At 36.8% G+C, this 14,426-nt stretch overlaps 1 protein-coding gene across 1 annotated transcript in view; it reads right to left on the bottom strand.

Moving 5' to 3' along the window:
- The window catches only part of LOC106051559 (cytokine-like nuclear factor N-PAC), a 35,052-nt gene extending 25,903 nt beyond the window's left edge, over window positions 1–9,149 (bottom strand). The window contains exons 1-9 of the mRNA XM_013206752.2: window positions 9,037–9,149; window positions 8,905–8,941; window positions 7,463–7,545; window positions 6,049–6,178; window positions 5,549–5,674; window positions 5,324–5,374; window positions 4,458–4,549; window positions 3,313–3,469; window positions 701–835 (exon numbers count right to left, since the gene is read on the bottom strand). Of these exons, the coding sequence (XP_013062206.1) occupies window positions 701–835; window positions 3,313–3,469; window positions 4,458–4,549; window positions 5,324–5,374; window positions 5,549–5,674; window positions 6,049–6,178; window positions 7,463–7,545; window positions 8,905–8,941; window positions 9,037–9,071 (846 nt within the window). The 5' untranslated portion in view covers window positions 9,072–9,149. The remainder of the gene's footprint in view (window positions 1–700; window positions 836–3,312; window positions 3,470–4,457; window positions 4,550–5,323; window positions 5,375–5,548; window positions 5,675–6,048; window positions 6,179–7,462; window positions 7,546–8,904; window positions 8,942–9,036) is intronic.
- Between the last annotated feature and the right edge of the window lie 5,277 nt (window positions 9,150–14,426).

The following is a 14,426-nucleotide window of genomic DNA, read 5'->3' as shown; positions in this document are numbered from 1 at the left end:
AATAATTTCTTGTTTTTAAAAATTGAATGAAAGGGCTGTTATTATAACGGGTCAAAGTGTGGATAAGTAGTGACTTAATAAGTAAAGTATGTAAGACTTGGATATTTAGCAAAGTCTATCAAAAACTATTTCTCTTCCAACAGAAGAAAGGACAGAAGGTACAAAACTGGAACCTCAAATCCAGTTTTACTTTAACAGAATAGGAACATCAGCCTTGATGTCAAGCCTAACAAAGAGAAGAAAACACCTCCAAACCTACACCCAATGTGGGTACCTGAATCCTAAATCTGATTGTGTTAACAAGCATTTTATAAAATGTCCCCTTTCCATGGATTGCAATATACCAGACTTGTGTGTGTGATTACCCTATGAAAAAATTTTCAGTGGTGGTTTTAAGGCCACTATAAGATCTAGTGGGATAACATTTCTTGGTGACAATTGGTGGACTGTTTCCATATGAAGGCAAAATATTTTAGTTTATTAATTAAAATCTTCACTACCAGTAAACTTCAAAGCAAAAAAAAAAAATTATTATTAAGATAACAGAATTGTGGCAACAATGTTGGGCTCAACTAAAAGCGCTAACAAGAAAAAATGTAAGAAGTTAGGCAACTGTTTAAAAAAAAGGTTTTGTTTTCCAACCTTCATGTCTAGCAAAGAAGTGCCTTTGTTATGCAAGATAAATACAAACTCTTCCTACCTTTGTAGCAGTTCTGTTCCAGACAGTCACTTCATGACCTGATCTCAGTAAATTCATAACCATTCCTTGTCCCATGATACCCAGTCCCAGAAAACCAATTCTAAGTGGGGTAGGGATGACAGTTTTAGCAGATACCTGAAAATGTTTGAAAAACGTTTTTTCTTTATATTCCATAAGAACCCAAAAAATTACTTAAAAAACATTTTGTAAATAAATGCTGCATTTTTGTTTAACAATTTAACAATTGCAGTCTATTTAGTATAATAAGTTGTTTTGTAGGCTATTCAGTTGTTAGAGGTTGACTGGTTGTAAGATAGTTCAAGAACAAGATAATCACTACATGATTACTTATGATCAATTACAAAATAAGTATCTTGTATCAGGTGTATTTTATTGCAATGTGGTATTCTCAGAGAGTTAAAAACATAATTTATATAGGAGTAACAGAAGAATCATGTCCAGTTAATACAAATACATTTAATCCATCAAATGGAATTCAGTCTGAGTCTGTAATAAAAGATGTTTATGCTAAGAAGGTTCTATGGCAACTCTGGCTATCTCAATAATGTAACAAAACCTAATCTATGTCAATTCTATCCTTTCTAGAACACTAATCTAAATTTCATGCATAAGATTAGGTGCTTTTACCATTGGCAAGGCTACTAGCTACACGCTGTGTATGTTAAGTAAAAAAACAGGGATGCCATTTACTTTTCCAGTAAACCATGTAACTCAAACTTCTCAATTTTTATAAACCCTGAACCGAAATACACAAACTTCACAAGCCTTGAAAATAAAGTGTGTGCAAGCTAAAATGTTTTTAATTCAAATTTTTGCAAGAAACAAGAGATCTATTTTGCCTCCATATAGTAAATATACATATGTAATTAATAGGCCTATCATTATAATGTATATAGTTATATATATATATAGTTATTGATGAAATTTGTAATACAATACTTGGATTAGTTAAAGAGGTTGATGAAGTACAATCTTATATTGACAATGTCTAACATTGTTTTTAACAATGATCTTTTTTTTAGACACACACACACAAAAAAAAGCTAACGATATTTTAAATGATGTTTCTCTCCAAACTTGAAACTCTTTTTACTTTTCATTATTCCTCCAAAACACCCTGTTTAACCACATTATTAAAACTAATTCCTTCTATGTGCATGGACCAGTAAATCTATTTCAACATAATATTAATGATATAAATAAAATGATATTGAACTTCAATAGAAATGGACTTAGATTTAATCCAGATCTACCCAAAAATGGACATCAATTTTTTAGTCCCAGATCTAGATTGTAATATTTTAAATGTAGATCTAGATCTAGAATGTGCTGGACTTCTTGAACATATCTATACCAATCGATTTCTGCTTAGGGGAACTTAAAAAATTCTTTAATCATTGATTCTAGTTCTGATCTTGGGCTCAACCATCTTCACTAAAACAATGTAAACCCAGCTATTGTATGTAGATCAAGATCTAATCCATCCTAAATCTAGAAACTAGATGCTACATCTAGATCAATATTTAATCTAGAATGTATTAGATCTATAAAACATAAAATAAAAAAGTCAATTCTCAGTTCTCAACAGTTATCTGTGAAAACACTAACAAATACTTTTTCCATACATATATGAGTACATCTAGACTTAATCTTAAATCTCAGAACTATACCAAATGAGCATCTACCGTCTAGATCAGATTTAGATTTAGTTCTAAATTTTGGCACATTTCCTGTAGAAGCTAGTACCCATTAGAGCTGAGTGGACTCAGAGGCACCCAAAAGATTCCGAAATGTTAAATCCCAGGATTTGAACCCGGAACCTGGATGCGGAAGCCAAGCACTTTACCGCTCAGCCACCGCCGAGATATGAAACAGGAAATTTTTTTCAAAATGGTGGCTCGCTCAACTGGAACTAGCAAACTAAGAGTAACAGGGGAAAAACTAAGAAATTCAGATCAAAATCTAAATCTATAAAAAAAAAACAAAAAAAACAACCAAAAACAAATCTATATATATTTAATTCTCTTCATGGCTCAAGAGTTTGGACACCAAGTAATGGAAAGATCACTCTTTTATTTCAGCACGTAATTTTCGAGGTGAAAAAAAAAGAAAAGAAAAAAAAGGTGGCTGGGGGGCAAGTAGTATTAATAATTTCCAGATATTTCCAGGACTTTTTAGTATATTTTGTATATTCAGGAGATTTCCAGGAGCTCCTGGTAAATCAGGAGGCCGCGGGAAATCTATAAAATATAAAATGGTTTAATTTAATAATTTATGCACCTAGAATTAGCGCGGGTCCTATGAAAGTGCGGGGCCCACTGCGGTCACATAGGTTGCAGTGGTCTAAGGCTGCCCTGCAAAATAACGGCATATGCTGCGCTGCCGGTCGACTAGTAATTTAAGAGCTCTGAAGGAAAGAAAAATCAGACCCCTCGATATCCCAGAAAATTTGCACCCTTGCTAAAAAAAAAGGTTTTAATTGTGTATGAAAACTAAAAAAAAAAAAGGTCACCAGTAATAATGTGGGGAAGTAACTTGTAGTTTTATGGCTGAAAAAAAACAACAACCCTGGTACAAAAAAAAAAAATTACCTTTTCTTCAGATTCAGCTTCATCAAATTCTTCTAGTTTTGTTACTGTAGAATCTCCCACACCTATAGCATGTGTAAAATGATAAGACTCCCTCATCGAGTCGTCCCCAGTTTTTTGGGTCTCTTCTGAGTCACCTTTATTTTTAGTCATAAAAAATCTGGAAAAAAAAAACAACAACATTATTTATATATGTATATATAGTGTAAAAGAAAATTATGGACAAACAAATGACACAACAATATGCAAGGAAAAAATAAATAATTCATACGAGGATACTAAATCAATATTATATATGGTATTGATTTTGATTAAAAGAAAAAAAGAATGTCAGCAACAAATGTATATTTCCTAATGGCAGGGTAATCTGGAATAAAAATAATGAACTGGAAAAAAACAAAACAGCCAAGAATGTATAAATTACTGAGAATAACACAGAATCAAATAAATAATGACAAGCAGCTCTTATGTCATTAGGAAAGCAAAGTGCAGAATATTTTACCTAGAACTTTTGAAATCATCAAAAATGAGGAACAATAAAAAGACAATAGATCTAGTAGTTTCATTATTTCAAAGAAATACTTGGTTTTTATGTTTAGTATTATCTGATTAATACTGTTATAATGAGTATTAGCCAAAGAAAAAAAAAAAATTACACAGGTTTCAACAACATTTGAAAAATTCATAAATAAAATAAGTAGGCTTAATCGTTTGTAAAAGATGCATTCTTTAATTTTTTTCTAAAGTGAATATTTTTAGTTAAGTTCTTAATAAAGTGCTAATGTATTGATAAATAAATAATAGCCTTTATATAGTGATACTTTCATGCTTATAGCAAGCTTAGAGTGCTATGGTCGAATCTCATTTGTGGACAAGTGGTAATTGATAATTAGAATTAAATCATCACATATTTTTAACTTTAGATCAACTTAAATTACAAAAATAAAAAATTACAATAATGATATATTTTATTACATATATTTAGAAAATGTTATTTAAGGTTAGTTTTTAGCCCTACCTTTTCTTGGTGACAGGCTATGCGATTTAATTTTTCAAGTTAAAATTAAAAAAAAAAAAAAACATACTGGTAACGTTTTCAATAGGAATTTATGCTTTGAAGCAAAAATATAATTTACAATATAACTTACCTTTTGGTGGAAGGTGTTCCTGAGTCAGGAGTACCACTAGGACGTTTGATACCAGTTCCACCACCTTTTCTCACTGGAGATTTCAGTTTACTCTGACAAGGAAAATTATTTCGTTAGTTACTTGCACTTGAAATTTTAAAAGGTTGGACTATTATTATAACACAATAAACCTTTATGGAGTACCTTGAAAAATATTGTTGGTACATAATGAATCAATAATAGAGCTAATCAGACTTAGTAACACTACAAATTAACAAATTTCCATGGCTACAAGCACAATGAACATACCATTTAAAGAACCTGCATGATTAACACAAATTTACCCAATATAAAGGCAGTTGAGCACAATATTAAAATTTAGTTTACCCGAATCAAAATGTTATGCCCAAAATTTTTGGCCACAGTAGCTGTGTAGCAGAAGGTGAAGTTGGAAGCACCCACTCTGGTTTTAAAGTTGAGATTTATGAAATATATAAAGGCCTGATCATTAGCTATGATTAGAATAGTGCCCCATACACAACTCCCCCAACTTTGTGCAATTTTTAGTTCCAAAGAACTGACAAGAAGCAATACAGTTTGGGGTCAGCAGTTTCGCAATTACCTAGTGTGCTGAAAGCTGCTAACTGGCTCTTATATTCTTCCTCGAGGTTAATTTTTAAAATTATTTATCTCGTCCCGTGTTTGAGTTCCACCACAAGCCACAAAGCAGGGGGAGGTTTAGATTCAGAGTTTTCAACAGAGTTGGGTGTCCCAATTAAACTAATGAGCCCCATGTGCCTGAGACTTTTGATATAAGTTAAAAATAAAACAACAGTAATGATTTAGATTTAGGAAAATTATGAATCTGATATTTGATTCTGACATACCTTTCTACTTTCAGACTTTCCTTCCTTTGGTTCCTTTTGTTTTTTAGTTGTCTAGAAATAAAATGATATGTAGAATTTTAATACAAATTATTTATTCCAATTTTTGTGAGCATTTATATAAGAAAATATATTTATAGAAGAATCTTATTTAGTCTTATGTTGAATAAACTCATGTTTCACTAAACTTTCAATACTAAAAAAAATAACCATGCAATATTTCACAACCTTTTTAACACTGCTTGAGCTGGCTGACGCAGAGGGAGTAACATCTACATCAGAGCCCACAGATTTGTGCTGCATCAATGCAACCTCTTCATCAATTGATGGAAGATCTTCCAGAGATCCTGCTGCCTGAAATTTTTTTTATACGAAGAAATGTAGTTTCATGTTATTCAATTCAATAATTATAATTAAATAACTGTAATAATTATTAAAACTTTGAAATTGAAAAAAAAAAAAATTGAAAAAAATTTGTATCATGAAGGGGTTGAAATAAGAAGCCAGTTATATATATATATATATATATATATAAGGGAGAAAAAAAGAAAACTAAGATAGCTAGTAGAAACATTTTATATTACTTATAAAATGATCCAATGAATTCTAAATCAAAATATTCCAATACAAAATGTGACAACTTTATATTTTCTTAGGGTTTTAGGGTTTCTGATTAAGATTGTATAGCCTATCACAATTACAATTGATAATACTAAAAATGTACAAACCAGCATAGCCTGATACTCATTATCAATGGCTTCCAGAGCTTCCTTGAAACCTTTAGGGATACGTGAACTTCCCTCATACTTGCTCTTGTACTCAGGGTAACGATAGATATTTTCTTCTTGGATCCAAGCACTGTCAGCAGGAAGGAAAAATAATCAGTTATGCACCAGGTTATCAACACATTATATTTTGTGGTGTTAGTAAAAGAAAAAAAGAAGTAAAGTTCCCCTTTCAGACTATGCAATCTATAGGGCAGATGATGCAAAGGTAATCTGTTTCTGTGACCTATGGTTAATATGTGGCCAGCACAACAACCAACCTCCTTTACTTTACCCCAACTAATGTTAGGTACCCATTAGATCTGGGAGGCGCCCAAAGATCTTCAAATTAAAAATCCCAGTCATCACCAGGATTCAAACCTGGAACCCCCAGTTCAGAAGTCAAGCGCTTTACAGCTCAGCCACTGTGCCTCCTGTATTGTTAGTGCTTAGACTTATAACAAATTATAATTTTATTGACTTCAAATAACCAGAACTATATTAACTGGCTATAGTACGAACAAATCTTGTTATTGTAGTCTTGGCAAGTACAATAAAAGTAGAAAAAAGTTCTATGATTTTTTATTCAATTGCATGGTTCAAATTGTACTCAATGTTAGATCAGCTACAAAAAAGTTTGTATTATTTTATTTTATTTATACCCAAATTATTAAGCCTTTGTAAGAAAATCGTTTTTACCATTTTTTATTTAAAAGAATCATACAGTTTTCAACATCTGATGCTTTTTCAATACAATAATATAGCAGCACTCATTTATTACTATTTTTGTATGCCTTAGCAGAGTATAAATAAGTCAGTGTTATAGTAAATAATTAAATTTAAAAAATAATTAATACTTGTCATTTCAATATTAACTATAAATATTTTTCTAAAGCAAAATTTTACTTACAGGGTAATTTTAATTCGATAGCCTATTAAAAAACTAACACAAATAATGGCATATATATTATTATTTAGCTGGCAACAGTGATCTTGCAATATATCATTCATTTATTTTTTAATTAGTCCTTTTATTTTAAAATCTTCCATTAATATTTTAATTTTTGTTTTAAAGTTCCATAAGAGCATACCAACATTTCTAAGTATATCACTTTCTCTTTATAAATCTATTACCATTTTTATTGCTTTCAAGATGTCTTTTAAAAGTAATACAGATCTTTAACCTTAAAATATACATATAAGAAGATTACTGTAATTATGTTTATTATAAAAACTCCCTGATTGGCAACATGAAAGACACAACAGCAGCTAATACCTGTTACAGAATTGTTTCCTAAGATCTATAAATTATATACACAAGTTACAGCTAACGAAAAAAGAAAATATTAAAAATATATACATGCTTAATAAATCTTACTAGTTTTCTGATCCATAGAAGTAAACAAAATGAACATTCTTCTTATTTGAAGGCTTTTTAACACTATCTTTGGGCTCCACAATCTGTAATATAAAAAAAAAAAGGTCATAGAAACATTAAACATATTGATGATAAATTTATGATACATATTTAAAAGTTTAGATAATATGGCATTTAGATTGAAAAAGGACATAACAGAACTAACATTTTTGCAAATTTAGCAGTTATAGTTCAGTAAATTAATATTATTATTGTCTTACTGGTCTAGTTGTGATCTAGCATGTTTCACATTAAAAAACAACAACTTTGATTTGATCTAGAGTAAATGTTTATTAATTAAACTTTATAAATTATAGAATAAATCCTGGGATCTAGATCTACGATAATCTACGATGATGTGTAGTTTTTTTTTTTTTGAGTAATGTGAGTAATGACAAAATCTAGATTTACTCTACATTTTGGAATCTAGATCTAGGTAGCAGGGCTAGAATAGATATCTAGATTTAGATACTAAACTAGACTATATTATATTTAGATCTAGTTTCTAGAGTCTTAACAAGATAGATCTAGAATCTAGATTAAATGTTTATATTACTTTATATATAGGAATATAGGGTTATGTAGATCTAGGTCATTTTCTAGGTGTACATCTTAGTCATCTATCATAGACTAGATCTAGATAGATTATAGTCATTATAGATTTCATATATACGTTACAGATGTAATGTAATGTTATCAGTGAGGCAACAATCTGAACAGCAACCAAGAGACTCACTCAAGACTGTAACTAGGCTAGTCTGAAGTAGTCTATTAGAAAAGGCTAGATCCAGAGGACCAACCAGACTTCAGATTTCAGTTTTCTAGGACTAGAGAAACTAGGCTACTAATAAATATATAGACCTAGATCTAGCTGAATCTAGCTTTAGTAACTAAGTAACTAGAGTAGAGAGAGTCTAGAATCTAGAATATATCTCTAGAATCTAGAATTTAGAAACTGCTAACTTGCACTCTAATCACTCTAACTCTTGAAGTTGAGTGGCTAGTACAGTAGTAGTCTAAGAAGAGTAAGTAGAGGCTAGCTAGAAAGACTAGACAGTAGACTTCTACTAGACTTCTAGCTAGACTCTAGAGATCTAGATCTAGAATCTACTATCTAGACTAGAATCTTAGACTTAGTGAATCTAGATTCTAGATAGTTAAAATAGAGTCTAGTAGATAATAATATTAATCATATTTATTCTAGTCTAGACCTTGATGTCGCTAAATGAGATCTAAAAACTAGATCTAGGCCTACATACAACATTCAATGAACATTGGCTGCTGTAGAGTGTAGATCTAGTCTAGATGGTCAAATGCCAAGTCCAAGCATTGAACTTCACAAGCACGCCATTAATTTTAATTCTTCCAACTTAAAACAGTACATGAAAAAGCCGGTAACGTACCTTTCCTGGCCAAGCCTGGAACCCTTTCATCTTAGCCCTGCAATAATAGATAAGGGAACATGTTAATATTCATATTAATTTACGTTATACATTGTGCAATCAATATAACTTAGCATAATTGCATTTTCATACCAAACTAAATCTCCGATTTTGAAATTGGTAGCCATGATGCTTGTCAACACTCTTTCAAGAGGAAATAAAGCATGATGGGAAGGGCTTGGTTTGCGGTCACTGCGACCTACATTGGGCGGTTATAAGTAAAAATATCGCCTCTATGCTAGCACACATCGATCTACTAGATCTAGATCTAGAATCTACTACATTTTAGAATAAATAGATCTAGGCGTAAAGAATGACATTTAGACTAGATAGTAGGATAATTTGTAATTACAACTAGTTATTTACTTTTAAAACATATCTTAGTAATTTCTTTAAAAAGAATAGGTCTAACTATATAGCGCTTCAGAAAATTTAAGGGAGTGTCCATTTATGACGTCTGGAAACAAAATCGTGTTAAAAGATGAAGAATTTTATCTATCTATCTATCTATCTATCTATCTATCTATCTATCTATCTATCTATCTATCTATATATCACGTGTAGAAAAGCCAGAAGAAAAAATAACTAGGCTTAATTAAAAACATTAAGATTGAATTCTCATTGGTTAATTCGACAATACCATATAGGCTATATGATAAGGGACAGCGTTTCATATATTCCAATACTACACCACAAAATCAGGCATACAATACTATTTAGTTGCATCTTTTTAAAAAATATACTACACATATATAGTAAAGTTACAGGCTTCTGAGTTTGTATGTCGGTTAAGTATTTCTTTTTTTTTTTAAATACAAAGCTTATATCAACTCACTCTGTCTGTCTGATAAAAATTTTGTATAGCCTACGTTATTTCTCCCACCCTCATTCTCGGATCAAGTTGAAACTTTACACGAATACTCAATACTCATTGGTACATACAAGACATGAATTAAAAAATTAACCAATTAGTCAATAAAATGCTGGTAATTAATTATTATATTTTATACTGACAAGGGAAATTAATCATTCTGTATTCAAAGATATAGCTAAATATTGTTACGAATCTCACTATCCAGGCTCTCTGCAAACTGCACCATACACCACCAACTTAAAGAACTTGACAAGTCAGGGCTCCAAGATAACGTAAAGGTTTAATGTCCATAAATAACAGCCAATACTGTACAATTGGCAGCACGTAGAGCAGTACAAATAGCTCTGCGATAACAAATATCTCTCCGCCGTATCAAGTCTTGCACTGGCCTCTCCGTCTCGTTCCGGGCTTGCACTGGGTTCAACAGTTCGGGACTGACTTCACACACTTGGGCTCGTTGTGTCGGACTCGATCACAGACCAAGATCAAGACGCCGTTCGTCTCAACTGTACTTGACAGTACTCCGCACTGAACCGTCGTAATGCTCTGTACAGAACCACACCGTTGAACTGTGCTGTAGTCGACCGTGCTCTGAACTTCTGTCGTGAACCCGCTTTCTGAACCGTCTTGACTGCGTCGCCTCCGCTCTTATATAGGGTCCCTACTGGCCTTCTCGAACCGGACAGAACGCCACTAGACGTTTCTAGGTGGTCAGATGACTACAACTCTCGTGACGCTCCTGAGCTCTTGTTCACGACGGCGATCTTTCCCGAACTGTCCTGTTGACACTCGACTCGGCTGACCGTCGTAGCTCGTCACGGTTGACCGCTCGTCTAGCGCTGGCCTGGGGCGATTTGCGTCGGCTGACTACACACACACCACTACCCCTCTCTGTGCCACCACCAAGTTTGTAACACTGCCCCCTCCTTAGATCTGTCCGTCCCGGACAGAATCAACATCATGGCATTGACTGTGAGGTTTCATCGCTGTAGGTGGGGGTCGATCGGTGGCAGTTGGCTTGCCCCTTGAGCTTGATGGAGCCATCCATGTTGCAGTCTGCTTCCTTCTTCTTTTCCAGTTGGCCTTCAACTGTTTGCCTCGACGTCGTGCTTTCATCGCCACCCACGTCAAATTTAGTAAACGTTTTCTTCTTTTCCTCCAGTTAGCTTTCATCTGGTTGTATCGACCTCGTGATCGCATGGTAATCCATATTGCACTCAGCAAAAGTCGCCTTCTCCTTCTTCTCCGCCAGTTGGTCTTCGTGTGATTGCAGTGATATCGAGGTTGCATCGTCATCCATCTTGCATTCAACAAAAGTAGTCTTCTTCTTCTCCACCAGTTGGTCTTCATGTGGCTGCAGTGATGTCGTGGTCGCGTCGCTCTCTTGTCGTTCGGTATTGAGTGCAGCCGTTTGGCACATGGAGAGGTATAGGATGTAAGGGATGGGGATACCAAGATTGTTGGCAAAAGAGGTGGCTTCATAGGGCTTTGCGAAGAAGGACTGGGATGGGCTTCAAATCCACAGGACAGGGAATTGTGGAGTAGGTCATCATCTTCAGCCTTGTCTGGAGGGCATGCTCGTGGGGCAGGTTGGCAACACTCCTCGTGCAAAGGTCCCTCGTCTTCGGCTTCAGGCTCCATTCGGCTTTCCTCACCACCATCAGGACCTCTCTCTCTCGTCTCAGTATCGGGCCCATCACTTGTTGGTTTCAGACCTTGTCGATGACTTTCGTCTTTCAAATGTCCATCAATGTCAACGTCAGACTGCCTTGGATTCTCTTTACCACCATCAGGACTTTCCTCTCCAGTCTTGGCAGCTGGACCAACGTCTGTTAGGTTCGGACCTGGCTGGTATCTCTCGACTTGCATATGTCTCTCAACGGCTTCGTCATGTTTCAATGGGTCCTCATTATCACCACCAGGGCTTCTCTCGCTGAGCTTAGCATCTGGACGAACGTCTGTAGGGTCCAAGCCTCGCTGGTAGCTTTCATCATGTAAACGTCCCTCAGCAACAGGCTTGTAGGCTGAATCAGCGTTCTCTTGATCTGTTTTGCTGTTTGAGGTGCTCATATCAGGTAAAGCTTCAGCACAAGATTCGTTCGAACTATGGGCAGCTTCCATTGTCTCTTCATCTGTCTCTTTCGGCTCCACAGGTCTGTACTCCCTGTTTTCAGATTGACAGGCAGCACCACATTCATCAGCATTGCCGTTGTCACTGCATATTTCTTCAAAGCTTTGTTCATTGTTTAACGATGGCGCAGCTCCTTTATCTTTCATGTCTCCTTGGTCGTACGGGGTTTCTTCCAACACGTCCATCGTCTTCACCATGGGGCTCGTGATTTCCTTCACCGAAATATACATCTTTTCAAGCTTGGTACAGGTCTCTTCGTTGGACTTCTTCCATGTCGTATTCATAGCCCGCAACTCTTCCTTCCATTCATCTAGCTGTTTGTGCAAGAGCTCTCCTAAAGTTGGTTTAATTTCAAACAGATATGTGTCCGGATCTTCCCCTCCTTCCACAATGTCTTCTCGGAGGCGTGCTTGTAAGGTTTCCTTCTTTCCGCCATTCTTCAGCCCTCGTTCACGCAGTTCTCGCCTCAGTTCTATAAATTCAAGTTCGTACAGCAGTTTCAGACGAGCCATAGTAGATCCGATCCAATCCGATTCCGATCCGATCCCACTTCTGACACCAGTTGTTACGAATCTCACTATCCAGGCTCTCTGCAAACTGCACCATACACCACCAACTTAAAGAACTTGACAAGTCAGGGCTCCAAGATAACGTAAAGGTTTAATGTCCATAAATAACAGCCAATACTGTACAATTGGCAGCACGTAGAACAGTACAAATAGCTCTGCGATAACAAATATCTCTCCGCCGTATCAAGTCTTGCACTGGCCTCTCCGTCTCGTTCCGGGCTTGCACTGGGTTCAACAGTTCGGGACTGACTTCACACACTTGGGCTCGTTGTGTCGGACTCGATCACAGACCAAGATCAAGACGCCGTTCGTCTCAACTGTACTTGACAGTACTCCGCACTGAACCGTCGTAATGCTCTGTACAGAACCACACCGTTGAACTGTGCTGTAGTCGACCGTGCTCTGAACTTCTGTCGTGAACCCGCTTTCTGAACCGTCTTGACTGCGTCGCCTCCGCTCTTATATAGGGTCCCTACTGGCCTTCTCGAACCGGACAGAACGCCACTAGACGTTTCTAGGTGGTCAGATGACTACAACTCTCGTGACGCTCCTGAGCTCTTGTTCACGACGGCGATCTTTCCCGAACTGTCCTGTTGACACTCGACTCGGCTGACCGTCGTAGCTCGTCACGGTTGACCGCTCGTCTAGCGCTGGCCTGGGGCGATTTGCGTCGGCTGACTACACACACACCACTACCCCTCTCTGTGCCACCACCAAGTTTGTAACACTGCCCCCTCCTTAGATCTGTCCGTCCCGGACAGAATCAACATCATGGCATTGACTGTGAGGTTTCATCGCTGTAGGTGGGGGTCGATCGGTGGCAGTTGGCTTGCCCCTTGAGCTTGATGGAGCCATCCATGTTGCAGTCTGCTTCCTTCTTCTTTTCCAGTTGGCCTTCAACTGTTTGCCTCGACGTCGTGCTTTCATCGCCACCCACGTCAAATTTAGTAAACGTTTTCTTCTTTTCCTCCAGTTAGCTTTCATCTGGTTGTATCGACCTCGTGATCGCATGGTAATCCATATTGCACTCAGCAAAAGTCGCCTTCTCCTTCTTCTCCGCCAGTTGGTCTTCGTGTGATTGCAGTGATATCGAGGTTGCATCGTCATCCATCTTGCATTCAACAAAAGTAGTCTTCTTCTTCTCCACCAGTTGGTCTTCATGTGGCTGCAGTGATGTCGTGGTCGCGTCGCTCTCTTGTCGTTCGGTATTGAGTGCAGCCGTTTGGCACATGGAGAGGTATAGGATGTAAGGGATGGGGATACCAAGATTGTTGGCAAAAGAGGTGGCTTCATAGGGCTTTGCGAAGAAGGACTGGGATGGGCTTCAAATCCACAGGACAGGGAATTGTGGAGTAGGTCATCATCTTCAGCCTTGTCTGGAGGGCATGCTCGTGGGGCAGGTTGGCAACACTCCTCGTGCAAAGGTCCCTCGTCTTCGGCTTCAGGCTCCATTCGGCTTTCCTCACCACCATCAGGACCTCTCTCTCTCGTCTCAGTATCGGGCCCATCACTTGTTGGTTTCAGACCTTGTCGATGACTTTCGTCTTTCAAATGTCCATCAATGTCAACGTCAGACTGCCTTGGATTCTCTTTACCACCATCAGGACTTTCCTCTCCAGTCTTGGCAGCTGGACCAACGTCTGTTAGGTTCGGACCTGGCTGGTATCTCTCGACTTGCATATGTCTCTCAACGGCTTCGTCATGTTTCAATGGGTCCTCATTATCACCACCAGGGCTTCTCTCGCTGAGCTTAGCATCTGGACGAACGTCTGTAGGGTCCAAGCCTCGCTGGTAGCTTTCATCATGTAAACGTCCCTCAGCAACAGGCTTGTAGGCTGAATCAGCGTTCTCTTGATCTGTTTTGCTGTTTGAGGTGCTCATATCAGGTAAAGCTTCAGCACAAGATTCG

Source organism: Biomphalaria glabrata, chromosome 8, assembly GCF_947242115.1.
Source record: "Biomphalaria glabrata chromosome 8, xgBioGlab47.1, whole genome shotgun sequence".
Lineage (NCBI taxonomy): Eukaryota > Metazoa > Mollusca > Gastropoda > Planorbidae > Biomphalaria > Biomphalaria glabrata.
Note: the sequence above shows the minus strand (reverse complement) of the source record. Positions and strands in the feature narration are given on the sequence as shown.